Source organism: Leptosomus discolor, chromosome 1 (genome assembly GCF_034619465.1).
Source record: "Leptosomus discolor isolate bLepDis1 chromosome 1, bLepDis1.hap2, whole genome shotgun sequence".
NCBI lineage: Eukaryota > Metazoa > Chordata > Aves > Leptosomiformes > Leptosomidae > Leptosomus > Leptosomus discolor.
Window position 1 is genome coordinate 160,501,567 of NC_141391.1, and position 26,288 is coordinate 160,527,854.

The following is a 26,288-nucleotide window of genomic DNA, read 5'->3' on the forward strand; positions in this document are numbered from 1 at the left end:
GAGGGCCACAAGACCTTTTGCACCCACGCAACAGCTGCCACCTCATCACACAACCAGGAAGATGTTTGCTTTACACAAACAGCTCCATTGAGCCACTGGGCAGAGGGATACAAAGGGAACAAAGAAAAGCACTTCCCACTCTCTACCCCATGCATTTCATCAGTGTGAAAGACGCTTGCTTGTCTACCCTGTCGCCCGGGGAAGAAGCTTGATTAATAAAAGCAGGTAATTAAATATTCTTCATCACAACTGGCTGCACCATTTTTTACCTCTTTCATTGTTCTTTTCCCCACCACCCCCACTGCTTTTCCAGTATCTTGAATCTGGAAAAAGCCGAAAGCCTTTCATCTTATCAGGTGTGGTTTATTGCCCCCTGGTTACACAGTAATTTTGGTCCCCGCTCCATGAAGAGGTCATATGATGGGATATCAGCTCAAGAATTGTCAGTTCATTGGACAAATAAGGCAGGGCCTGCCAATACAATTATAAGAGCCCGATAAGGAAGGTGCAGAGGAGAACCAGCAGGAGAGGGAGACACAACCATAGCAATTTAAAAGGTGAGGGGCAATTCCAGAAGGCAAGAAATGCCAGTGGGGGCAGGGAGAGGGAAGGAACAGGAGTGTATCTAGCCACACATTCCTTCCAAAATAAAAATTAACAAGAAGATAGAAGTGGCTTAGGAGAGGAATCGCTGGCATTCATCCACATTATCCAGGAAATCTTCTCCCGCTGCAGTGGACGCCTGACTGGTGGGATGATTATCAAGCTAGTTAGCCTCATAGCTCAGGAGAGAAAGAAAATAATGTTTTATCCTTGAGTGTATAGGTGGGAGGTAGCAGGCACTAATTCCTATTCCTAAGCATGTTGCAAGGGCCATCTCTTTTTCTCTTGTGACTGATAAGATGGGATGATGTTGCAAAGCACCTGTTTGGAAAGTTGAAAGGGTTTTCAAAGTAGAAGAAAAAAGAATCTGAACCAAAACTAATGGCTGGAGGAGATGGCTGAAGGATAACCTGAGAAGTGCTTGTGAGGGAGGTTTCCATGTGTGACACCTCCTTGTATGTGAGAGAAGTTTACAGGGTGTCTCTTTTGCTAGTAAATGGGACGAGGGACAACTATCCATCCTGCCAATTATTTTCTTAACTCTGTAATAATGCAAATCCTGTGGGCTTGTAACAGATTTCAGCCTGAAAGCTGAAAAGGAGGATAACTGCCCCACAAACAGGATTTACTAACAAGAAGCAACCTTTCCCAGGGCATTTTTCACCCCGGTATGCAAGGACCACACCTCCTCCTGGGACGGCCATGCAATTATTCAGAGCTCCGTAAATCTGAGCCTTCTGGGGGATGTTCTGCAGTGGGTGGGGTTGGTAAGACTTTTCACCCCCACTTCTAATGCTGTCTTCCTTAGACACGGGAATGCAGGGCTTGGTCCCAAGCTGATCAGCAGAGAGGATCAGGCACGTGTGCTCACTTGTGGGTCACCTTTGTTTCTCCTCCCCGTGCTCCTGCAGGTCGGCTGGGCACGGGTGGAGAGAGACACACACGTTCCCAGCTGCATGTTTCTCGGGGTGCACCGAGAGCTGGGAGAGCAGGAGAGGACTCTCTGCCCTGTGGTCACTTTGGCAGGAAGATGATGGACCCCCAAGTGTGTGCCAGCCAGGGGAAGCCGAGCCTGTCCTTTTCCATTGAGGAAATCTTAAAGAAACCTTCTGCCAGCACCACCCTAAGCAGTGAAACCAGGAACAGAACTAACTACACTAAGAGACCTCCAGCCCTAAAAGCAGGGTCACCACTGGCCTTTGGTAAGTACTAGTTTCAACACTTAATGAAAATGCTCCTTTCTTTTTAACCCCTCAAGCTATCCCGCTTGATTACATAGAATTTTTATTCTTTAGCTTTCGTAGGAATCTGGGATTTCCCTAATCAGGTACAAATCATTCATTATATATATGGAAATAGTCTTTAAAAAATCATTTGCTTTCAACCTCACAATAGACTGGGTTCTGCTGCCTGCCTTTCCCGGGATTTTGTATATTATGAAGCCCCCGTGTCATTGGAGAAATAGGTATGCAACCTGAACTGTTATTGCAGGTACCTCTCTTCAGTAACAGTGAGAAGTGCTTATTGTAAACAAAACAATATCCTGCTGTCTTTCTCTTTAAAAAACAATACTCTTGTTATTAAAAAAAAAAAAAAAAATGCTTGTCATAAGGAAGACCAGGCATTCAAACTCAGACTTAGGAAGGGTAGCCTAAAACTGCTGCAACTTAATGAAGTAGCTGGAGTTATATCAAGAGCTGACTGTTGTCTGGAATTACAGCCAAATCACATATCAGTACCATTTTCTGATAAATCGGACCACTCATCTTCAAGCAGGAGAAATGGTCTGTAAGGGTAATGGTAGCTAAAGAGTGTTAGAACGCAGTTGCTGGAAGAAGAAAAGAGAAAGCATTTGTGTTTAATCATTTCTCCTTATCATCATGGACACTAGGTCCTTTCATGAACTAAATAAAACCAGCTAGCAGAAAACCAGCATGACTTCAATCTTAGCAAACCACCAAGTGCATTAGCCTTTTTGACTTCAGTTTCCTTAGTTTAGTTACTTTGGCCTTGAGAGAACTTTTACCCTCACAGAAATTGTCTCTTTTTTTCCTTAAACAAAGACCAACGGCCAACATTTCTGGATTGAGTATTTCTTCTTCTTTTTTAATCTACATCTTCCATGAAAAGGAGATGTTTTATGTATACAAACACATCCACTTAACTGAAAAATGACCTCTAGTTTTGACAGGAAATTTTCACTCACCTCTGGCTCAACTGCTTTCAGCAAAGCTTAATGCTACACTTTATTTTTTTGTAACACAAGAAGATCCTTTCATGAACAAGGATCTCATTTCCCCTGACACTGGATGAACCACCCAGTAGTACAGACGAGAGTCTTTTTCCAAAAAACTGGCAGTCCAAGTAACCATTGCTTATTTGCATAGTTTCAGCTCTTTTTATATCCAAACTGGATACTGAACAGGACTGGAAAGCAAACAAGACCTAAATTGGGAAGGTAACTACAGTGAAGTGAGCACCACAGTCATTCATGTAACATTAGTCACCAGTTGGGCTCGAGCCCAGTCCCACTAACGCTGCCTCTCAGCCATGCTTTGCACAGGATTTGCACTTCCCTGTTCACCTATGACACAGGGTAACTTCACTCACTCTGTACAGAGCTTGTTTCCTCTGAACCATGGGGCAGAGCAAGCCCACAACACAGCTCAGCCGTGGGAGCCCCAACCATTGGGGCTGAGTATACAACTGCTGCCTTTATGCCAGTACCTGCGGCTTTCCACAGAAACCTGTGTATGGGGAAGAGAGATAGCGTGCTGCTGAGTTTTCACAGAACCATAGGATAGCTGAGGTTGGATGGGACTTCTCGAGGTCACCTGGAAGTCCAGCCTGCTGCTCAAATAAAGGGCAGCTTCAAAGGTGGACAAGGTCGCTGAAGGCCACAGCTAGTGTTGCTTGGCTGTTTCATGACTGGTACTGTTGGAGGACCACAGCATTTAGAGGTTTCCTAAAGCTGCCAGTGCAGATCAGACCTGAACAGCAGACCCAGGCCATGTTTTAAATACTGTCCTGAAACAAGTGAGAACTTGGTAGTTTGTAGGGGTGGACAAGGACATAACTGATGCGGGTGCAAGCGTAATGGGGCCCATGTGCCAAAGGAGCCCAGGTGCCAGGTTGCAAAAGGGGGGAAATGCTGGTGTGAGCTCTGTGGGAGTGAGTTCTTGTGAGCTGAAAGTCCTTTCCAGAGGGCCCATGGCAGTCACATTGTGCCACTGGATCCAAAGTGAGACAGATAACACCACTGAAAATGAAGTCAATGCTGTTCATAACATGGACCATAGAACTGTATTTTAACAACATGAGGTTCTTCTCTGGGAACAGAGAAGCGTGGCAGAGGCAGGACCTTTTTATATTAAGTCTGGTTCACAATCAATATGTTGAAGCCCTGTTTCACTGCGTGTCTTGGCTAAGCATGCCGTTCCAAACACAAGGTCTGACAAATCTGTATGCAAGACATGGTGGGTTCCTCAGATTGCATTACTGCACTGCCAGTACTGTCTTATCCCAAATTGCTCCACCTGAGAGTACAGTCAGTTTTTCACCTTGAAAGCAATGCAGGCAGAACAGCCAGGCCTTCCTTTGACTTTGCTTCATCACCTAGCCAAAGAGAGACTGTAGCTGTAGCAAGATAATACAGTGAGTTTTCTCTCCCCTGCTAGAAAGCACGGTTGGATTAATATACTTAAGGCAATGTAAAATGTTAGCTAATGACAATAGTATATACACATGAAGATTCACTTAACTGTTGCTGGAACTGGGATAATGGGAAAGCTGTAGAAAAATTCCAAAATCTTGTACGTTGCTTTTGCAATGGATCCAGATGTTTAAAAAAGAGAATGAAAATGAAAATATTTCACTGTTGGTTTCTTACTAATGCCAAAAAGATACCTAAGCTTATTACCCTTTGCTTTCCCAGCAGAACTGCAGATTTTTTGCAGGTAGTGTTTATTTATTTCCGAAGTGCAATACCTTATGCTGTACATCTTGGGATAATTGCTGTATTTCATCAAAATCATTCAACTTCATGCCATATAACACTGGCATTAAACAAGTTGCGTAAATAGTAAGCCATATCTAATTATTTGGCTCAGTTCTGGCCAAGGTCAGCAAACTGAAATGAGCTAGGGAACTTGTTGGAAATTCCAGGATGGGACACAAATCCAGCTGCTTTCCCAGAACAGTTCAGTATCAGCAAAGAAGGAAGTACTATAGGTCAGGGCTGAGTTATATCTTAGCATAGATTTTAAGAACATTTCCCACAGCCCATATGGAATGTATCTGCGCCAAACCATGATCCATCTGGGAGTAAGAACTGGTGCCACAGACATACTCGTGGCTACCATAAGGTAAAAACCCAGGCCAGAAATTATCATCCAGCTTGTCTGCTGATCTAAGCAGTCTAGGTACCAAGACCACGCTTGTCCTGAAGTCTCAATCTAGCCATTAAGAGCTGAAGAGATGGGTAGGACCAGAGGACCAAAAGATGCAGAACGTCAGAAATGAGGAACATAGACAAAGCTTACCCTGGAGTCATTTCCCAAGAAATCCCAGAGGTGCTGGACTAGATGACTTCTAGAATTTGCTTCTAACATAAATTATTCTATGATTCTTTGACAAAAAGTGTGTTGTGATGTAGCCTGTCATGGAAAGCTAGGGCAGGACTTGATTATCTGTGAGAAAATCCCTCAGCCTCACTCCTAAGTCAACAGGGGTTTGCGAGTGTAATTCCAGTGGGACTTGGAATAAGGAGTGTGCAGTCTTCCCAGGAGTGTATGACTTCACAGTTGCAGTATTAGCCATTTGTGAGTTTACTGTACAAACACAATTACCAGATGACCTGGAACTGCAGCTGTTGATCTGAAGTCTACTGCAATTTTTGAATTTTTGAAAGACTCTTACCAATTTTAAAAAGGAATAGTGAACAAGAAGACATTTTAGTATTCAGTCTATGTTTTCCCTCTCTTCTCTTTGTCACAGTGCCTAGAAAGGGTAACCATGGCCTTTGCAAGGGACACAAATAAACATCCAGCAAGTGCTGATCTCCTCCCTAGTGCCAACTCTTCCATTTTAAACAGAGAAGACTTGCAGGCCTATTTCAGAAGAAATCCTTCTGAAATCCCTGGGAACTTGATTTCAGTGTGCTTGAAAGTACATCTGAAATAACTGTTCATTACTCCCCAGTTTCTGCCAGTGAGGTTCCACCAACAGGAGGTCCTTTATCAAGTTAAGGAGAGCTTGAGATGAGGATGTTACACCTGGGAAATTAATAGTAAAAGCAGGAACAGATACAGTAATTTTGTCATTCTGCCTATGTTATGCTCTATTATGTTAAGGGTATGCAAATTAATAGGAATACAACTGCCGCTTCACACACAAATGTCAATATGATTGTTTACTTCACCCTTATCAACAATCCACCCAGCTTTATTGCAAAAAAGGAAACAACTGAGGGAATGTAACTGAACAGATACCACCTGGCCAGTATCACCAATTCACCCCACCTATTACAAGGGAAAACAATCCACCTAAAAAAAAAAAGGTATAGAAGAGAGAAACAGCACAATAAAAGCTGCTTGCACTTCTCAGTGATAGACTCTTCTGTGTTCACAGCATTAGTAAGACCCTAAAATCATAAGCCTTATGCATACAAAGGTCTGTCTCTCTCCAGTGATTACACAAAAAGGCTTAAATGGAACCTAGGCCATCTGAAATAACCTCCTGCTTCCAAAAAGAAATCTTACTATCTTGTCTGATATTTCACATCTTTTCCTTCACAATTGAAAGTCAAGCCAAAAAGACCATTTTGAGCCATTAGTCAAAGTCATTTCTGTGCGTGACAGTAACAAATATCTCATGTTGTGCCAGGCTGAAATGTCATTGCCACCCCTGAAAAAAAAAAGAAAAAAGAAAACTGCGTTCCCTGGAAGAAATTTCACCCCACGTCCATTTGTAGGTATTTTTCAGAGCTATTTGCTGGAGTCACATGAATATGCACCGAAAAATACTGGCTGCCCTAAAGAGCTACCACTTCAGGCAGTCTTCATGCTTGTTCAAAATGACAAGCACCAGAGAAGGTTACAATGCAAAAATGCAAACAGGATTAGACATTGGGGCTCCTAACTCATTATCATCTACCTTCAACCTCATCCTTCAGAAAACTTCCTAGATTTTTCCAGCCTCTCTTTAAGGTTCATGCCACTCTAATCTGCTGCTTTGATCTCAAACAGCAGATCCTCCCACTCTCTTTCACCAGTTCACAGAGACATTGGTATTTTCCCATCTGCCTAGGACAGTCTTCCATTCCCTCCTGTTTTATCTTCTTCAGCTTATAATTATTCTATCCATGCTCATACATAAATTGCGCTCATCACTGAGGTATGTGAGCATCTCAGAGAATAATTTTGGGGAGGAAAGTGGTGTATGAAGGATGAAGACATGTGAAGAGTCTTCTATAATTCAGAAAATGCCACTCTCATTCTTAGAAAGCTTTAATCACTGCCCATAAGAGCACCTTGTTCAGGTACCCTTCTGTTCTTCAATACTGTAGGATATAAGCACCATCAATTCTGTAAGAGACTTATTTTCGCAGTATCACATTTAGCAAGGGATTGCAACTCATCCTCAGTTTAGGGATGGAGATAGAAATCCTGAGCTAAGAACCTATGCCTACACTGATATCCTCTGAGTTCTTGAACAGAATCGCAGACTGTTAGGGGTTGGAAGGGACTTCGAAAGATCATCTAGTCCAACCCCCCTGACACAGTAGGACCACCCAGAGTAGGTCACACAAGAATGCGTCCAGGCAGGTTTTGAATGTCTCCAGAGAAGGAGACTCCACAACCTCTCTGGGCAGCCTGTTCCAGTGCTCTGTCACCCTCACAGTGAAAAGATTTCTCCATATGTTAATGTGGAACCTCCTAATGCTCCAGCTTGCACCCCTTGCCCCTCGTCATATCATTGGACATCACCGAGAAAAGCCTGGCTCCATCCTCCTGACACTCGCCCTTTACGTATTTATAAACATTAATGAGGTCACCCCTCAGTCTTCTCTTCCCCAAGCTAAAGAGACCCAGCTCCCTCAGCCTTTCATCATAAGAGAGATGTTCCACCCCCTTAATCACCTTTGTGGCTCTGCGCTGGACTCTTTCAAGTAGTTCCCTGTCCTTCTTGAACTGAGGGGCCCAGAACTGGACACAATATTCCAGATGGGGTCTCACCAGGGCAGAGTAGAGAGGGAAGAGAACTTCTCTCGACCTACTGACCACACCCCTTCTAATACACCCCAGGATGCCATTGGCCTTCTTGGCCACGAGGGCACATTGCTGGCTCGTGGTCATCCTGCTGTCCACCAGGACCCCCAGGTGTCTTTCGCCTATGCTATTCTCTAACAGCTTAGAACAAACCACTCAACCCCAGCCCCATGCTAATGACCACTTCCGGGTCTATCCTCCTTTACTCACAAGTATTGTTCAAAACCCCACCTGTTTTCTCACCAGAAAACTCAAACCTAGTTGATTCTAAAGGAATTAAATTATCTCCATTTTGCACAATATGCCTCAAACACAGAGGTGGACCTCATACCAGGTTTTTAGGTCAGCATGGCTGGACCCATGCAATTGTGTTTAAAGTTTACCCAAAGACTGGTGATAATTTGAAAAGATAACATTTGAACAGTCATCCTTTATTGACATAAGGCTCTGGCTAATTTCCAGAGCACTTGTATTTTCTTCATGTCAGTGTCAGCCCTCTGTAAAATTCCTGATGTGTGAGCTTTTATTGAGGGCAGAATTGGGCACTTTGTCTCCAGATGTTATAATGATCATTGCTCCAAGGCTGGTTACAAATAGAACTTGTTATTTGTTCAGAAAATAAAACTCTGACAAATCTAAAAAGTTAGATGCTTTGCCAATGCTAGATACTGCACCAGAAGTAAAATATATATTAAAAAATCAAGTTTCTTCCACTACAACCTGTTGAGGTTCACACCTGCTGCTATTTAGATATGAGAGGGGAACAGCCACAGGTGCTGCAAACCCCAGAGCCTAGGTGTGGGTAACTGCTCAGGAGCACAGTCCATTATTGCGTTAAGATTTTAATGCTCTTTGGTGGTAATAACAGACAAAACTGTGCTGTCGCATTTGCTTCAAGGTTATGCTAACCATGGAACCTAAATTCTCCAATGGGTCCCTTTTGCTTGTGTGTTGCCTCTTACTCTGCCTTTACAAGCAAAGAAATCCAGGCATGGAAGAAAACTAGATCAAATTCTAGGTTTGCCATTAAAGCAGCACAGAACCAGTTTTCTTGTCTCTGAAGAGTCAAGCCTGAGCCTTGATTGCCTTTACCAAAGGCAGCACATAAAGTACTCAGAATTGGGGCTTATGGTGAGGCTTTAATGTAGAAAAGTGTGTGAGTATTTGGTGTACATGTTTTGGGATGCTAACAACCACAGACAGCACACTGCCTTGAACCACAAGGCTTCCCAACGTAGAATCATAGAATCATTTGGGTTGGAAAACACCTTCAAGATCACCAGGTCCAAAACATATTTCAGTGAATTCAGGCTTTGCAAGGTCCACTTACCTTTATAAGGAAGAGCAAGGACTCGTACTACATTCATGAGGGCAGAAAACTAATCTTTGAAAAGATAAAAGATAAAAAGATAAAAGATCTTTGCAGTGCCTCTGCTACACACAGATATGATGGTGTTAAGGCAGCATCATGGCAGAAGAAAGATTGTGGCTTCTGTGACCATTTTCATCACCTCTCAGGGTCAGGTGTCCTAGCAAATGTCACCACTGGTTACTGCTGAGGTTACCTTCAGCTCCCGCTGAGACTGTTTATAATGCCTGTGCTCAAATCTAAGCTAACCTTATGGCTGCACTTCATGAAAATGGGCCAATACACACTTCTCTTATGTTTGTCCTGTCAACAAGAGCATGCAGGTGATTTCATGAAGATGAGTTGGCTGTCAGTACCTTCCTAGATAGCACCAGTGTCACCTGTCACAAAGGGAAATGTTGACAGCCTGGGAAAAGTCTGCCTTTATAATTATCCAACACCTAAATCTCAGTCACAGGCAACCCAGATGTAAAAGAAAGGACAAATGGACCTTTGGGGTCCCTTCCCTAACAGGGAACCTTTAGCCTGTTCTCTGGCCCGTATTCCTATAGGGTAGATGTACCTACAGGGACATTTAAGAAAGGACCAGAGTTTTAAAAGCATTTGGCATTCAGCAAATTTCACAGCAATCTTGCTGACAGATTTTCAGAGCAGCTCCACATCTACTGTACTTCTGAGTTCTTCAGAAGAGGCAGCCACCAATTTGGATACTGACAGGAAAGCTGAGATTTCTTGATCATTTGATTGTGTGTACTTACTTCTACAGTCCTTTTTTTAAAATCTCCCACAAGGACCATTGAAAGTTTTAAGGTGGAAGGAAGCAGAGAACAGGCTAGATTTTGGGGTCAAATTCATCAGGATCATGCCCTGGAACATGGGGTTGTCTTGGCGTTGATGCTCAGCACAAAAGGATTAAGGACACTTCAAATATGATCAGGTTTGAACGGTGAAGTATCTAGACCACACACATGCTTCTTTTTTTTCGTACAAACTAGAAGGTGCACTGAACAATGGTTGCTTTATTCAAAGCTGTCTTGTGCTTGTCCTTCACAGATTCCAGCAGCAGGAGTCAGTTAGACTGTGACTTACCTTCAACCAAAACGCTTCTCCCTGATACGTGTGCTACACCTATGGCCAGGGCAAAGAAAGTGCAGACAGCTCACTGCAGGAGGCCTAGAGACAGCCCAGCTTCCCTCCTGAGTGACGACACAGGATGTGAACACCTGGAAGGCAAAAGAAAACATGAGGAAGGAGAAGAACAGCTATGTGCTTTCTCAGTGGACCATCCACTTCATGGTGAGTGCCTCTATAGCCATACTTTGTCTCAGAGTACACAAAAAGACAGCTGTTATCTTACAGTGATGTACATGGCAATACCTAGCAACAGATGTCACAAATATTTCTACTGCTAAGCTCCTGGCTGACTCACAGGGATGGTTCTTCAGTCTTGCCATTGAAAACATGGAGACTCAACCTTTGAGCTAAAGATCTAGCTCAGGCCTGCCAACCCTACCAACTTTAGTGATAGGGACTGCTTCAGGTGCTTATTGCCCTCCTACTTGCGGTGGCAATCTATGGAGTTACCATGTTCAGCAGCCTTGCTCCCCAGGTTGTGCAATGCCTGTTTCCTGGTAAATGGACGTTGCACAATGTGGGGAGCAAGGCTGCTGAACATGCCGAATCAGCTCGAGGTGTTCTGTACACCTTGGACTCACTGTAAAGTTGATGAAGAGGTCATCAGCATGCGCACAGGCAAGCTGTTGATGTGCAATAAGTCTGACATGCAGGATGTGTCAGGCACAATTTTAAAGCCTGGCCATGTTGGTAGGTCTGTTAATTTCGTTAGTTGTGAGCACTGGTAAACAGCAGTCTATCTCTTAGCCAAAACAAAGGACAATACAAATATACTTTGCTAAATGTGTTGCACAGAGACTTTAAACTAAGTAGGATGCATGGTACCTGAACAAGTTCCTAACAGAGAAACTGCAATTTATTAGTAGCATGTGACAAAAACTGCTTTGAGTTCTTTGAATTTTAGGAAAGGTTAATACAGATGATCATACCACACTCCAGAAAACAGGTTCTCAGTAGCAGCACTGAGGTGTTTCCTGCAAGGTTTGTTATTATTCACTCCTTTCTGAAAGAAAAAAAAAAAAAAAAGGCTATTTAAAGTAAGTCCATTAAAAACTCCTAATGGGCTTATGTGACCACAGATGCAGGGTTACTCAACTGGCTTCACTGAGATCCACACATCTTCCTGAGTCCATACCCTGCAAGTTGGCAGAAGAAACATTTCTTTCTGTGAAATACATTTGAAATAAAAACTTTGTTCCTGATGCTGCTGTTATGGTATACATGAGTCTTGTGACAACCTGCTGTCACCTCCTCCTCCTGCATGAGACAGTGTCTGTCTTGATGCAGAGAGAATCCTTGTAAGAGAACCAGATATTTTAGCCTGCCTCTGCCATGTTAGCTGCACACAGCTGATGGCAGCAGGGCAAAATCACATTGCCCCATCACAGAAGAGCCAGGGCTCTATGCATCTGGCACTCAGAGTTGCCTGTGAGTGTTAAAAAGAAGTATATTTCATGTGGGAAGGAGTTCCTAGCCATGGGAATCATACTGGAGCTAGGAAGCGGCTTTCCCAGGGTGACATAGAAGGGAGGTGGCTGTCCCGACTCAGCACTTAGCCTCATTGACCAGCACAGTGGTTGCTATCAGCTTCGTCAGCAAAGCAGGGGGGAAGCTTGTAATTATCTGCACAAAATTGAACCAAGCTGAGCAGGTCCTTTCAATGACAACTTATATTTTAAAGGCATTTTTTCAAAAATCCGTCTGTTCCCTGGTGGCAGTGGGGTTTTGAAACCAAGCAGAGGTTTAATGATCTGCCATTTTCTAGGCTACTTGTTCCCGCAGTTGCTGAGCCTTTGATAGAAACTGGCTGAAGGAGTGGGGAGGATCCTAAAGCACTGAATTGGCATTTTTCCCATGGTGCACAAACAATGATGTTTCGGATCCTGTTCATGCACTGTGTCATTCTTAGCAGAGAGCTGGAGGCCTGGGTTTAAAATCCTTTCCAGCATCATAAGCTTCAGCCTCCTTCCTCCACTTTATGTTAGGGAGGAAGAGCTGGTAGCTCTTTTTCTCCTGCCTCTGGCTGTGGCTGGAGTCACCTTTCACAGACGAGGTCAGCAGCAACACCTGCAGGAGAGATAGACTGCATCACCCCTGGAAGGAGTCTGTAATCCTTACAGCTCAAGCTAATAGCAAATTAACTTCTGTTTCCATGCCTATCGATTGCCGTGCTTCAGACGTGCTTTTGGCGTAGTAGCTATAGGCCAGTTACGGGTCCTCTAATGAGGCATCCAGCCAGTGCCAAATGCCCATAGCATATGCCCTGGAGGTGTCCCCAGGACCTCCCTCACACTCACACTGAGGATGCCTACAAGCACCCAGCAGAATGGCATCAACTGCAGCAGCAGGAGAGGTTTCTGTTGTGAAAGATACGAGAAGTCTTTGGCTGATCATTCCCTCACTTCTTTCTCACAGCCCTCCTCTATCTATATAAAACACCTGCATAATTTGTGTGGAAGGGCACTACACTCTGACTAAGCATACACATCTGTATAGTTGGTAAGGACCAGAAGAAACCAAGCATGCTATACAACCACCTTGGAGGCAGGAGGTCTGGGGTTTGTCTGATGCTTTTTCGAACGGGAGGAGAAAGATGAGAAGGAGGTTATGACAATACGCTCTTCATGAGCAAGTGGCCCGAAATAGCAAGAGCACCCCAACTGTGACCCTGACTGTGAATTTGGAGCATATTTCCAGGAAACCCTGTAACACTGTAGTGTTCCTAAAAATGTGTGTTTCCCACAAAACAGCTTCTGTGACTAAGAGGTTTAGAAAGGCAGTGTCGTTTAAACTAAATAGATTTAAGCTCTTACCACAAACCATTTACAGCAAGCAATGCCTCTTGCACTTTGAACTTAGAGGCTGCATTGTAAGCAAAAAAAAAGAGAAAAACCCTCATATGCTAGAAATACGCTGACAGTGGCATGTAGTTTTGCAAAGACCCCATTTGAATTTGGAAGCCTTTGTTCTGAATGTTGGGTGCTTTCATCTGTGGCCTTCTGCATGAAAACCTCAGCAGAACTTTTTTGGAAAACGTAGTTCTTGGGAAGCAGCACTGATAAAACCCGTTTTAGAAGGAGACCATTCCGAGAGAAGCCTTACTTTGGAGCTGTGGGTGCAGACTCTGCTTGGGCCAGCTTTCTGTGCAATGATTAGTTGGTGCCATTCTGCTATGTGTAACCACGATCACTGCCAGGGTCTTCAAAACTTAAGAACAAGCAGGGCAAACTCTTGTGGCTGTCGGTCAGCATCACAGCAACATGGCCATGGAAACACCTAATTACTGAGCTCCCACTTTCCTTTTAATTCATTCTCTCTGCTCTATGTGACATACTTCGGACTTGACCAGTTCACGATGCCAGAGCCTGAGAAGATTACATGCCCCCATGCCTGCCTGACTTACAACAGCTCCTGCTGGAGACAGCCACGTACAAGATCCCAGTCTGGTTCAGATCCTCATGGGCAATTCTTTTGCAACGTCTTTTACACATGCTGGATCTGATTGCATACATTTGTGTGTGCACACTGTAACTATTTACATCCAAAGGCAGTGAATGAGTGTGCCCAGCATTGCACGTGGGTAAGGGTTCCAGTCCTCTGCTCCAGCAAGGGAGCACTCAGTGCCTTGGAGAAGCCAGATAGCAGCATCAGCTTAAGACACTGGCAGATGCCCAGTCTTGTGGGATTTCTTCTCTGGGCAATAACTCAAATACAAGGTAGATCAGGCTTCAATAAATGGAGCAGTCTCACAATTCCAACAGAAACCGGGGGTTTCAGGCTGTGGAAAAAAACAGGGCTATGTTATTTCCTGCAGCTCATGTCTTCATTATTCCTCATGTAGAGGGGGCTGCCATAATGAGTCAACATCACCCAAATATTTCCATAGCAGAAATTCTCTTCACATTGTTGACTGGGAGCTCAGAAATCCTTTTATTAATCTAATTGTTTTATTATTATGATAGAATCTTTGATCCCAAAGCATACTGACAAATTCTGGTGGCAATTACCATAAAGACAACAGGAAATATAGAGATGATCTTATTTCTGGAGAACTTCCAGTAGAAGTCATGTCCCCTCTGTACTGATGCCGGTTGCGGGCATCTTTAGCTTAGTGTTTATGTTTTCTCTGAAGCCATATATTCATTTATACTGTTCATTTGTGGACAATATGGTCAAATCCACCTACCTCTCTGAAACAGAATGGTTTATCTCTTGCAGAACAGTCTTTTCACCAATATGCTGACTTACCTTAATGCATTTATAAAACACCCAGGAGACAATGAAGCACTGTATAATCACAATCCTGGATAAATATCGGCTGCCTAGATTACACTAATGGGACTGCAAGAAAGGGCACAAGCACCCCATTGTCCTGTAGAACAAAAGGAAGCAATTCTAAATGAAAAGGAAAAGCAGGAAGAAAAACTAAATGCCTATATATATAATTTTGCTACCATTAGCTGTCTTACCAGTCTTCTGTTTGTCAGTGTGAATAGTCCCTGCAGCCCTGCATCTCTAAAGTACAGTTTTCCTATATACATTTAGAAATGCAGCAGACCATTGACCTTGTTTTGGTGGGTTTACCTGAGGCATTGTTGAAGGCTGGTTCTTTGTTTTTCTCCATCTTTGAAGACTGACTGTTTATATCACACCCTGGATATTAAATGAAAGGCATGAGATCTGAATCCTTTACTCCCACCCTTCAGACTCTCTTCATATAGAAGTCTCACTGATACAAGTAAGCACTGAAGAAAGCAAAGCTGTCAGCTGTTGGAGGACTATAATAAATTCTGTTTGTGTTTCTTCATGTTTTTGGGGGTTTGTTTTTTTTTAGTTAAAGCAAATTCAGTGCTTTCTTCAAGCAGCCCCTTCTCTCCTGGGAATTTTTGATCCAAAGGGTACATTACACAGGACCCGAAGGTTATTTTGTTCCCGCTAGTCAAATCTGTGTAACGTGACCACTTGTAACGTTGATGGCACATCTTGACAAGTTTATTTCAAAGGTCTTACAAGTACTTATTGGCTTCTCCTAAATTGTCTGAGAACTTTTCATTACATCCCCAGGATTTGGTACTTTTAATTACTGTTCTTTAAAATTGAGGGCAGGCCTTTTACCTACTGTATTAGCAAGTGCTTTATGCTGAAATGGGAAACAGCAAAGGCAACATACTAAAATAATGATGGAATTATGCTTTCTTGGAGGGAGAGCAGACTATGAGGCAGGGATGTAAACAAGCATGTCTGATTGATGTCTAGATGTTTGCAGGAACAAATAACCACAAAGAGCAGGAATAAAGTTGAAATCAGGCTGTCTGCATAACCTGCAATAAGCTCAGCTTTCTCCACAGGCAAATGGCTGTATTCTGACAAAGGAGGTTAACCAGAAAGTGTGGGGAGAGTGGTGGGGAACCTGTTTTTCCTTGGTGAGAATCGTTATTAGATTAGGCTGGTGAAGTTTGACAGCAGCTGAATGTTCACAGTAAGTATATTTCAAGCTTGAGATTTAGCTGAACGGGCAAACTACATACATACCTACCCCAAATCTACTTTGACCTGAAGGAGTTCATGAAGGTGCAGGTCAATTAGCCTAGGGACAGAACTGCTATCAGGTGATGGAAACTAACATATACCCCTGTCATTTGGAGTCCCTCAAACCATGGCCTGCATGCTTCTTCATCCAGATATTTAGCTGACCACTGGCTGTGCCAGAGCTATGCACAACACCATTTCAGCACAGCAGCATTTGTTAACACTGTCATCATTTTGCTGGCAGATCGGAAGGGTTAAATTCACCAGGGGCTCAGGTTGGTGGTGAGCACTATCCTTCGCAATGAACTGTCCACATGAATGGTTTCATACATACTGTCTACTCCTTGCCAACTCCTCTGACAAGCAGACTAAGAAACTCCCCTGGCCTCCACCATACAGCTTGCTTAAACAGGTTTCTACACTGATATTTTTAGCATTCCTGCTCACACTGCCTCAAGTTTGTACCTCTCTGCATTTCAGCCTTGCTGTCAGGTGATTAGGTACTGTGCTCTGCGCCAGGGTGGAAACAACTCTCTGTCAAGGAGTTGTGGACAGAAGGGAGGAAGTCAGGCCTTTAAACGTTCAAGTCATGCTGCTCTGTCTTAACTTTGGCAACGCTTGAACAGCCAGTAGCTGGATGCTAAATGCTGCGTTTTGCTAGCAGGAGGCTCTATTCGGAGCACATTGTACCTATCCAATTAGGATCAGCCTTGCTGGCTGTGCCAGTCCTTCTTAACAAAGGCTGAAAAACCACTTTAATAAAGATTAACCACACTGCTATACTCCCACCTAAATATTGCAGTGCAAGCTCTTTTGAAAGCTATGAGCCACCTCTCTAACTAGAAGAAGAGGGACTGACATGGGCATACCTGTACACAGACAGGGACGTTTTGTCCTGATGCCATCAGCACTCTGTAATAACTATTTGGTAGAGTTGCAACTGGCTTTTTTTGCTTTGGGCTTCACTGCCATTAGCAGAATGTGACCACAAGAGAACAACATTCAGAAAAGCCAGGAGAAGGAACTGGCTGGGAGACCCACATATTTGTAATTGGTTGAATTAAAAAGAAGAGAGAGAGGAACTTCTTTTAAAGAGGCTAAAATGGAAAAACAGAACTTAACCAGATATAATGAGGCTCTTTTTCAACACTCTTGAGTTTCATTCTGAGAAACAAATGATACAGTCAACTTTGTTACACAAAGAAAAAAATATTTCTGAGGTTATGAAGTTAAGCCACTTGCTTGCTTATGTAACTGCTTTCTCTCTTCTTGTCAAAGAAGCAGCAAAATCTTTGGATCATGTTATCGCATACCATGAGAGGGTGTCTGTCCAGAAATGACAAGGAGGATTGCAGCAAGATAAACTGATCCCACCAGTTTTCAGCTACCTAGATTACATACTCCAAAGCAAATACGTGCTAGCACTGACTTCCAGCCCTTCTCTTGGATTTTTAGTTCCTTATCCCTCGAGTGTAAGCACCCCTGTAAGGAGACCAAGTAGGTTTGATACAGTCTTAACCTGGTAATTGCCCAAGTGCAAACAGCAGATGCAATTGCAGAGATCTTCCTGAGGTAGTATTTATCTAGCTCGCTCAGGTATGCAGGGCAGCTGAGAAACAGCAGTGCAAGGTGCACCATAGGCTATTTGCCTGCTACAGACTGTAGTCCAGGATGAATTTGTCCAAGTATGGCATTGCTGCAGCTGAACATCTTTTACTTAGCAAACTCAGGTACAAGCAGTTGTTTTCGATATTGATTTGCTTATACCTTTAATATCATGTAACTGTGTTATATTGGATAGTGGAAATAAGCCATAATAAGCTAATTTAAAACTGTGTAAATAAGCAATTGCAAATCAGACTCCTTGAGCTGTCCATAGTGTTTAGTGCTTTAGCCTTAAATTCCCTTACTTTTTAGGAAAGGAATGATGGAGGGCTTCAGTCCCTGTGGGTATTTGGCTGTCAGAGATCACATAATAAAGTTGTGAGGGACCTCTGGAGACCATCTTGTCTAACACCAATTCTAAGCAGGGCCAGTTTAAATCAGGTTGCTCAGGCCTTTGTCCAGTCAAATTTAGAATGTCTTCAAGGATTAAGACTTCTCAGCCTCTCCAGGCCTGCATCAGACTACCCTAATGTTGAAAACATTTTTCCTGTTGCATAATCAGAATTTTCCTTGCTTGCAACTTGTACCCATTGATCTCATCCTTTCACTGCACACTTTCAAGAGGTATCTGTATTTCTACAAAGTTCAAATGGTTCAACTTGCTCCGAGTCTGACCTAGTAATAAAGCCAGATCTGCAGAGGACAAATTGAGCCTGTTACTGAATTTAAAGGAGCTATACTGCTTTATCAGCGTGAAGAATCTGGCCCTTCCAATGTCAACAGTAAGGCAATGTATAGACAGCTGTATCTCTAGGCATCTGCAAATGCTGACATATTTAGCTGCCTGGTATTTTCAGGCTTGGTTTCAGCTAACCTGCAAATGACTTTCACAGAGCATAAAAGCACAGTTGAATGTCCCCAGCTTTTACACAGAGAATAGCTCAAGAAACTCAGACAGAGTCTTATTTCCCCAGAGACTCTAAAGCCACGTTTGTAAAGCCAATGTTACACTTCCAACACTTTCTGGTCTTATATCTTCCATCCACATTCTTTATTAGACTGTAATTCTGCATGCTGTTGTTTGCTATGGGATCTCTAAGCTAAGGTCCCAAGGCAAAGGGAAGTATCAAAGCTACAGTCAGAGAAAGTTTCATCTTGCAAGAGAAAATGTTAACACAGAGTACCAGATTTTTTGTATTATTTTACAACGTTTTTTTGGGAAAAAAAAAAAAAAAAAAACACCAACAAAAATAGAATGACTGATTACTTATAGAAAAAAATGCACTCTTCTAGATTTCCTACTGGCAAAAGCTTTGATTAGTTCACAGGAGTCTATTTTGTTAGCAATTTAATTTCATTTCCAGTTGAAATCAAAGCCTGTCCTTCAGTCTCTACTGGCCCATAGCTGACCTAATGTTATTGTATTTTGTTTAATCTGATGAGTTTCAGCTTTGAAAAATCTGGTTGCAGCAGGATTGACACTTCTGAGCACTGTGTAGACCATTCCCTTACATAAGTCTCGTCTGTAAAAGAGTTCACCTTTCAAGAAGGAAAAATGTGGATATAGGAGTGAACTGACAGGGAGTTTCTTTTGCCCATCACCAAGTTATCTGTGTCATTTTCAAACCAAAGAAGCTTATATGAGAACCCAGAAACTCACAAGCCTACTGTCTCTGAAGCTATGCTCTCTAGACCTGGATGTTTCTTAGGTGCCAGTGGGACATGATATAGTAAGAGACTATCTGGCAGATCTAATCCACAATCTCCAGCACAGTTTAAAATACTGTGTGGTTCAAGGCAATGGATCCAGCTCTCAGGTGCCCTAAGATGTCCCAGCTCAACTAAAAGTTTCTTCCCAAACTTACACCAGCTGTGCACAGCCTGTGCCTTCTCATTCTCATATATTCTTTGTAGGCTAGACTTTGCAACTCCTTCTAGACTTAGGATCTTCACTACTGAGTTTGTTCCATACCTTGGCCCTGTTAGAGATGGTATTGCATTGCTTGCAACAGCTGATTTCTTGAGTTTATCTAGGTTGATTAATCCAATGAACTCTGTACGAAGTGTCCTGCCAGCACCCACAACTTCTTAAACAGATATCCAAGAATAGATATCCACATTATCATCTCCGACCCTGGAGTGTATGAACATACTCTCTATGGAGAAGTCCTCCAGTTAGTATGGTCTAATAATGTAAACCATACCTTTCTAGCTCAGGTAGCAGTCTCTGGTTTGAGCACTAAAGTCTTGCCTTAGCTTTGATTCCCCATTACAGAGAGGAGATGATATCTGTCATCATACGTGCTTACAGGCAAGAACTAATGATTGCTGCTTGAGGTCTGTGATGAGGTCTGATCCAGCTGGTCTCTGGCATTCACTTCAATCCCATCATGGTCCAGTTCAGTCATCCCAATACTGTAGTCTGGTTAATGTATGAGACAGAAAGGTTTATACTGGACTAAATCACTATTTGCTATATTGTGATGGAATACTAAAATGCATCTTTTTTTAAATTATTATTTAATGTGACAACTTAGGTTTTAAAATGTGGACAGTTTCTTTCTTGCTTTGCATAGTCATGAAACTATATTTCAGTTCATCAATACAATACTTTTTTTTTAAAAAGTATATTGGTATTTTTTTGCTAATTCAGAAATCTTCCAGGAGGTAGACAGGTTTGTTCTTTTTCTCCTGAAGGCTTTCTGATTGCTAGAAGGTACATAGACTGCCTGGGTATACAAAACCTGGCAGGACAAGAACCATGCCAGCATCCCAGACGTTTATGTACACTTGGGACCGCGGGAACAAGGAGGTGGTTACAGTTTGGGCTTGGATCTCTTGCTGCACTCTGGAAATGCTGGAGGTAGGCTGCAGCTTCTCCCAGGTTTGTGGAGCCAGTCTTCTACCCTGGATAGAGGCAGGAGCTCAGCTCAATATTCAGGGAGACATACAGGACATCTCAGGGAGGCCTCAAATTTCTGAGACCATGACAAGGACAGGGCAAACTTAGTTGTCGTCAGGATCTGCTATACGAATTGCCCTGTGCTAGAGAAATATAAATATCATACATTGGAATGATACAAATATATTGGAGACATTCATTACTGTATGACAGAACATGATGTGCTTGACAAAATATCAGCTTGGTATTCAATCTTACCTGTTTGCAGTATCTCCCGGGAGGACATGGAGGCCATCCCCCACAGAAATGTGTGAGGTGAAAATCTTCTTGACAAGAGACAGCATTAGGAACCATTAGCTCTATCATATCTACATGTCCTGAGATTAGTATTCTCAGCACTGATATTTCCCTTTTAATCCATATAGCAATAAATTCCCCTTACAGACATTGTTTTGGGAGGTTCAAGTAGATGCAACTTTGTAATCAGGGCTTCGTAGGAGAGGGTGCCCATTGCTATCTTCAGCATAAATGCACAAATATATTTCTCATTTCAGATCTCTGCCGCAGTAGTGCCAGCAAGATTCAATGTAAATAGCATTTTTCTCTCAGGGCTGAAGCCAGTGCTGCAGTCAAATGAGCAGTACTTTGATAGGCTGGTGAAAAGTCTAATGATACGGATTTAAATGTGTTGGACATCAGCTTTATTAGGTTGTTCCTGAGATATGGGAGTATTGAGAATGTTTTTGATAAATGATGCTCCTCAATTATTTTTGCATGACTGGTTTCCTTTCAGAGTATCCAAAAGGTTTAGAAAAGATGAAATATTCACTTACTTGTCCCCAGGTATCATGTTGTAGGCATCTTCCTACCAAGTCAACAGACAGAATTGTTTATTCCTTATTTTCTGCATCAACAGAGTCACAATGAAGTTTTGATTACACAATGAAAAATACCGTTTTCTTGTTGGCACAGAGCCAAATTTATATTGGCCAAGGCATTTAGTTACTTTTTTCACTGCTTTAACCCCCAGAAGGGAAAGTTTATGTTAATGATTGAACAAAAGGGGGGGCAGGGAAAGTACAGTCTCTTTGAGGGACTAAGCTAATCTTCTCTGGTTAACTGTTTCTATTAGGATGTTTCCCATCAGACCATGGAAAACCAAAAGCAGTTATTCAAAAAAGTAATTTTCTCGAGCAACATGGTGACATTGCCAATTACTTCAGGTCACTGAGGAGCAAGCTCATCATAGTCACTAGCGATATTAGAATTTTTATGCTCCTATCAGGCTGCAGTTTTCCAAGCTCAGTAGAAAAAGCCCTGTGACTCTCAACGCTTGGGGCATAGTTTCTTGTGCTGGTCACTCAACGTCAGCCGGAAGCTACTCCATTCATGCATCAGAGAGGATTCTAGCCTTGGGACGAGGCTGACTTCCACATTCTGCAGATCAGCTGCCTTACAACTCACTTCTGCTGCTCCTTTCTCCTCTTGCAAGACATCAGCCCTTCAGCATCGTTTCAGAGCAACCTAGACCTTATTCTAACTTATACCAAGAGTTCACAAGCTAAATTAAATACCCTGGTGTAGGAGGGCATATTCAAAGCAGTGTATGAGTGCTGAGGGAAGTCTTTAGTGTGGTCACACCACAGCAGGTGAAGGAATGGAGCAGTCTAAGAGTCCGCTTAGGAATTCATAGCACCCAAAGTTCCCCATATGCTGCTCCATGGGTTTTAAGACCTTATAGTTCTTAAGGTTAAGCTTGTTTAGAAAGTCCTCACACCCCAACAGTGCAGTCAGAAGAATACCATGTTTTTTCTTTGTGAGGAAACATTTTTAATGCCACTGTCACACTGAAGAGAATCTGCTGGCTATCACTAAATACTGCCAAAGGAATGGCATGGGAAAAGAGCAATGGTCAGTCAGTCTGGTATATTTGACTTCCTTCCACACTGTTCACGCATTTTGGGTACTCTTTGATCTTGCTGGCATGCAGGAGGAGAAAATTAATCAAAATCAAGAGTGACAATGGAATACAATAATACCTCAGAGGCTGAGGAAAGCTTAATAAGACCAATATAACAAGAAAAGATAGGGACAGAAAAAGCTATGAACTGAAAGAAAGATGGTGATTCGTTACAGGCATGAGAACAGCACCAAGCCAAAATGGAGTATCTGCTCTTTCATTCCATTTACATTAAGGGTTTCTTCACAAATAGTTCATAATGGATTGTAAATTAGCAATAGATGTGTGCATGTGACAGGCAGGAGCAAAAAGGGGTCAAAGGTTGGTCCAACACTGAAGGACTTCGCTGACAAACCCATTGCAGGGCTTGTGTGATTAACATACATAAGGTTTTGTAGCTGTTGACATGCAGTGCATCCATGGAATTAGCGCTGCAAATAAGCACTTTTGACTCACTCCTTGAATGATAAAGGATTTCATTCACATTCACTGCTGGATCAGGAGACAGTCACCTATGGTAAGAACATTTCTAGAAGGTGCTTGAGGTGCCATCTGTAAATTACTATCAATTACAGAAATTGGTGTATCTGAATCTTCTTGTGGCCCTGTGGCCATTTCCTATAAAATGTGATACATTTTTCCTTGTTTGCACAGTTGAGAGGAAAGGGAAACGGAGAATCCGGACAACGTTCACAGCTGAGCAGCTCCAGGAACTGGAGAAGATTTTCCAAGTGACTCACTACCCAGATGTCCATATTCGCAATCAACTGGCAGCAAAGATAAACCTCCCAGAAGCCAGAGTTCAGGTACATTATGTCTCCAAAAGGCTATGCTCACTGCACCAATTCTTTATTCAGAGAATATTCTTAATAGTTTATGCCTGGGTGACAATGCTAATGAAATACATGACCTCTCTGTTACCTCACAGAGGAGGCCGGTATCACTGTTCTCCTTTTACAAATAGGGAAAAAAGTATTTGTCACCCAGCTGGGACTAACCAAATGGGATTAATCAAAGAGTTAACAGGAGCTCTAAGCATACTAAATACATAGCAAATAGCAGTTACAGATGGCTACGAGCAACCTGTTGGACTCTGTAGCGACAGAGTGGCCATTTATGAAAATATTTATTAATCATTTATCAGCCTTTTATAGACTAATGTACATCCAGCACAAACTGTCATCCACATCTATCTTCTACACGGCCTCAAAAAAAGTGAAAATAACTGTCCAAATGAAAACAATTTTTTATGTTCTGTATTTTGATATCACAGCCTATAAATGCCCTGGTTGTAATTTTTAGTGCATGGAAACTAATTCCCCAGCTGTAGTCTTGCTGACTGAGCTCAAAATTGACCGCAAATGTTTACTGTATGTGAAATCTGCTACATTAAAATATACATACCATTGTGTACTGGAATTTGGTGTTGTTTACCAGGCACTGTTGTGATGATGTTTGCACAAGGCAGTTTCCATATTTTCCATAATGCTAGAGTCATGAGTGTACTTTTATGCACATATCCCACTCTAACAATCTAAGTTTAACACAGAGCAGTTTATTGACTGTGCCATGCCTGGGACTATCAACTAACCATGACGATACTACTTCATAGTTAGGTGACAGGGAGAGCTGGAACAGCATAGCCATAATATGCTCATTAGCAATATCAGTGCACCCACATCGTGTTTCCAATGGTATAAAGCACAAGCTGGGCTACTAGTCAGTGTTTCCAATAGAACAGCAAATCACATGAAACACAGGACAATCTTCTGTTTGAAAAATTATTTATAATCTGTAGGTATAAAAATAAAAGAGTTATCATGGGAAACATCAACCTGAGATGTACACAAAGGAAGTAAAAAGCCCCTCATGGATGAATTGCAGATGGCAAATTCTGAATTCAGACAGTGCTACACATGACACAGGAAATTCTGCGGTTTACCTCATCTTGGCTGATAAAGGGAAACCAGCCACAGGACTAAAAGTTAGCAGTAACAAATTACAAGTTGTTATAATTTTGATTGATTGCATTTGCTACATATAAACAAAATAGAGTGCAGAGAATTCAGATATGCTCTTGGTACTTTGAAATAACAAAGCTAAAAGCAGTATAAGTCAAATCACTTCAGAGGGATAATTTAACTGGGCAAAATAAGTGAACAACCATTGGGTAACCAAATGAAACACTTCATAACTGTGAAAAAGCTTGTGTTCTCCACTCAAGAAACAAAGGTATGTTTACTGTGAAACCGTTTAAGTGGATAGATGGAATTATATCCCTGCATGTGTGCATGCCTACATGCAATAAAAAATGAAGAATGCTGAATAAGTAAACACTAGAAACAAGAACTTATAAAAAATGAGTAAGTAAAGCATAAGGATACAGACTAAAGCTTTGGTCAGAAAAATTAAGTATCATCAGAAACTCAACAGAAGTCAGTTAAGAATAAACAAAAAAAAAAAAAGTGAACAATTATATTGATCTGTTACTTTATAGCAACAGTGGGACTGTCAAGGATAGTGCAGAAAAGGCAGAGATGTTCAGTCATAATTTCTGCATTGTCCTTGGAAAGATGTCAGGTAAGGTGGTAGTATTACACGATGATGATGAAACACTTTCCATAAGGACAATGTTGAACAGCAGCTGCTACAGACAGATATTTTTAAATTCAGACATTTAGGTGAACTTACCTTCAGTAGTTCTTAAAAAGCTACTTGAGAAGCATTTTGGGTCACCAGTGTTGATATTCAATCAGTCCTGGAGCACAAGAGGCATTCCAAAAATCTAGTGGTGTGTCAGTATTCAAAGGGTAAACAGGACAACCAGATAATGACTGGCCTGTCAGACAACCATTGATTTTTGTCAAAACAGTGATAAAGCCGATATAAGTCTCTGTTAATGAAGAATTAAAGGAAGGGTAATACATTTAATGCTTATCAACACTGGTTTATGGAAAACAGATGTTGTCAAACTCATCTTTTTATGATGAGATTATCAGTGACAGATAAACTGAAAGAGAGTAGATTTAGGTTATATAAGAAAGAAATTTTTTATGATGAGGGTAGTGAAACACTGGAACAGGTTGCCCAGAGAAGTTGTGGATGTCCCATCACTGGAAGTGTTCAAAGTCAGGCTGGACAGGGTTTTGAGAAACCTGATCTAGTGAAAGATGTCCATGTCCACAACAGGGGGGGGTTGGACTAGATCATCTTTAAAAGGTGCCTTCCAGCCCAAACCAGTCTATGATTCTATATATTAGGAGACTGGAAAATAATGGAAAGGCTGACTCTTTAATACAGCAAGCTCCAGATCATTGGTCATGTGTCAGCAAGAGAACAAGAAACAGACAGTCTTACAGAGCAACAAATGGAGGCCATTCCTACAACATGGGGCAACCACTCTCCCTCCACACTTTAGTCCTTGTTTCCTTGGACAACTTATTGACCACTGAGAGGGCAAATGAGCTTTTTGTGAAATCTCAGGCAGGATTAAGGAGGCACTTGTCCCTGGCGTTACCACTGGTGTGGCTTTCATGAATACACATGGGAATACCGTGCTCTGCCTCAGTGCCATAGCTCAGGAACACTGGAAAAATGAAAGTTAGTCATGTGCAGAGCATAAACGGTATCAGCAGCTTGATATCTGCAGGAGACAGAGCATGGAGGAATAGCTTTAAATCCCAGTAAAAGAAATTCAGGGTGGGCACTGAGAAACCATTTTAGGGGTAAGGATGTTGGAGAGCTGGTTGGGCAAAAAAGAGCAGTTTGGTTGGCGAACACAGCTTTGCCTTTATTTTTAAAAAAGTCCCTGAAGTGAGGACTTTATCCCATGTGCAGGCTTTGAAAATAGCACTTCAGAGTTGAATTTTGGCTTCAATCCCCCCTCTGCCCTCAACCACTTTGTCGGTGTTAAAGAAG

At 42.2% G+C, this 26,288-nt stretch overlaps 1 protein-coding gene across 1 annotated transcript in view; it reads left to right on the forward strand.

Annotated features, from left to right (window-relative positions):
* Positions 1-26,288, forward strand: part of ISX (intestine specific homeobox) — a 42,820-nt gene that overhangs the window by 14,281 nt on the left and 2,251 nt on the right. Inside the window, exons 2-4 of the mRNA XM_086461612.1 lie at positions 1,515-1,805; positions 10,294-10,536; positions 23,025-23,176. Of these exons, the coding sequence (XP_086317738.1) occupies positions 1,515-1,805; positions 10,294-10,536; positions 23,025-23,176 (686 nt within the window). The remainder of the gene's footprint in view (positions 1-1,514; positions 1,806-10,293; positions 10,537-23,024; positions 23,177-26,288) is intronic.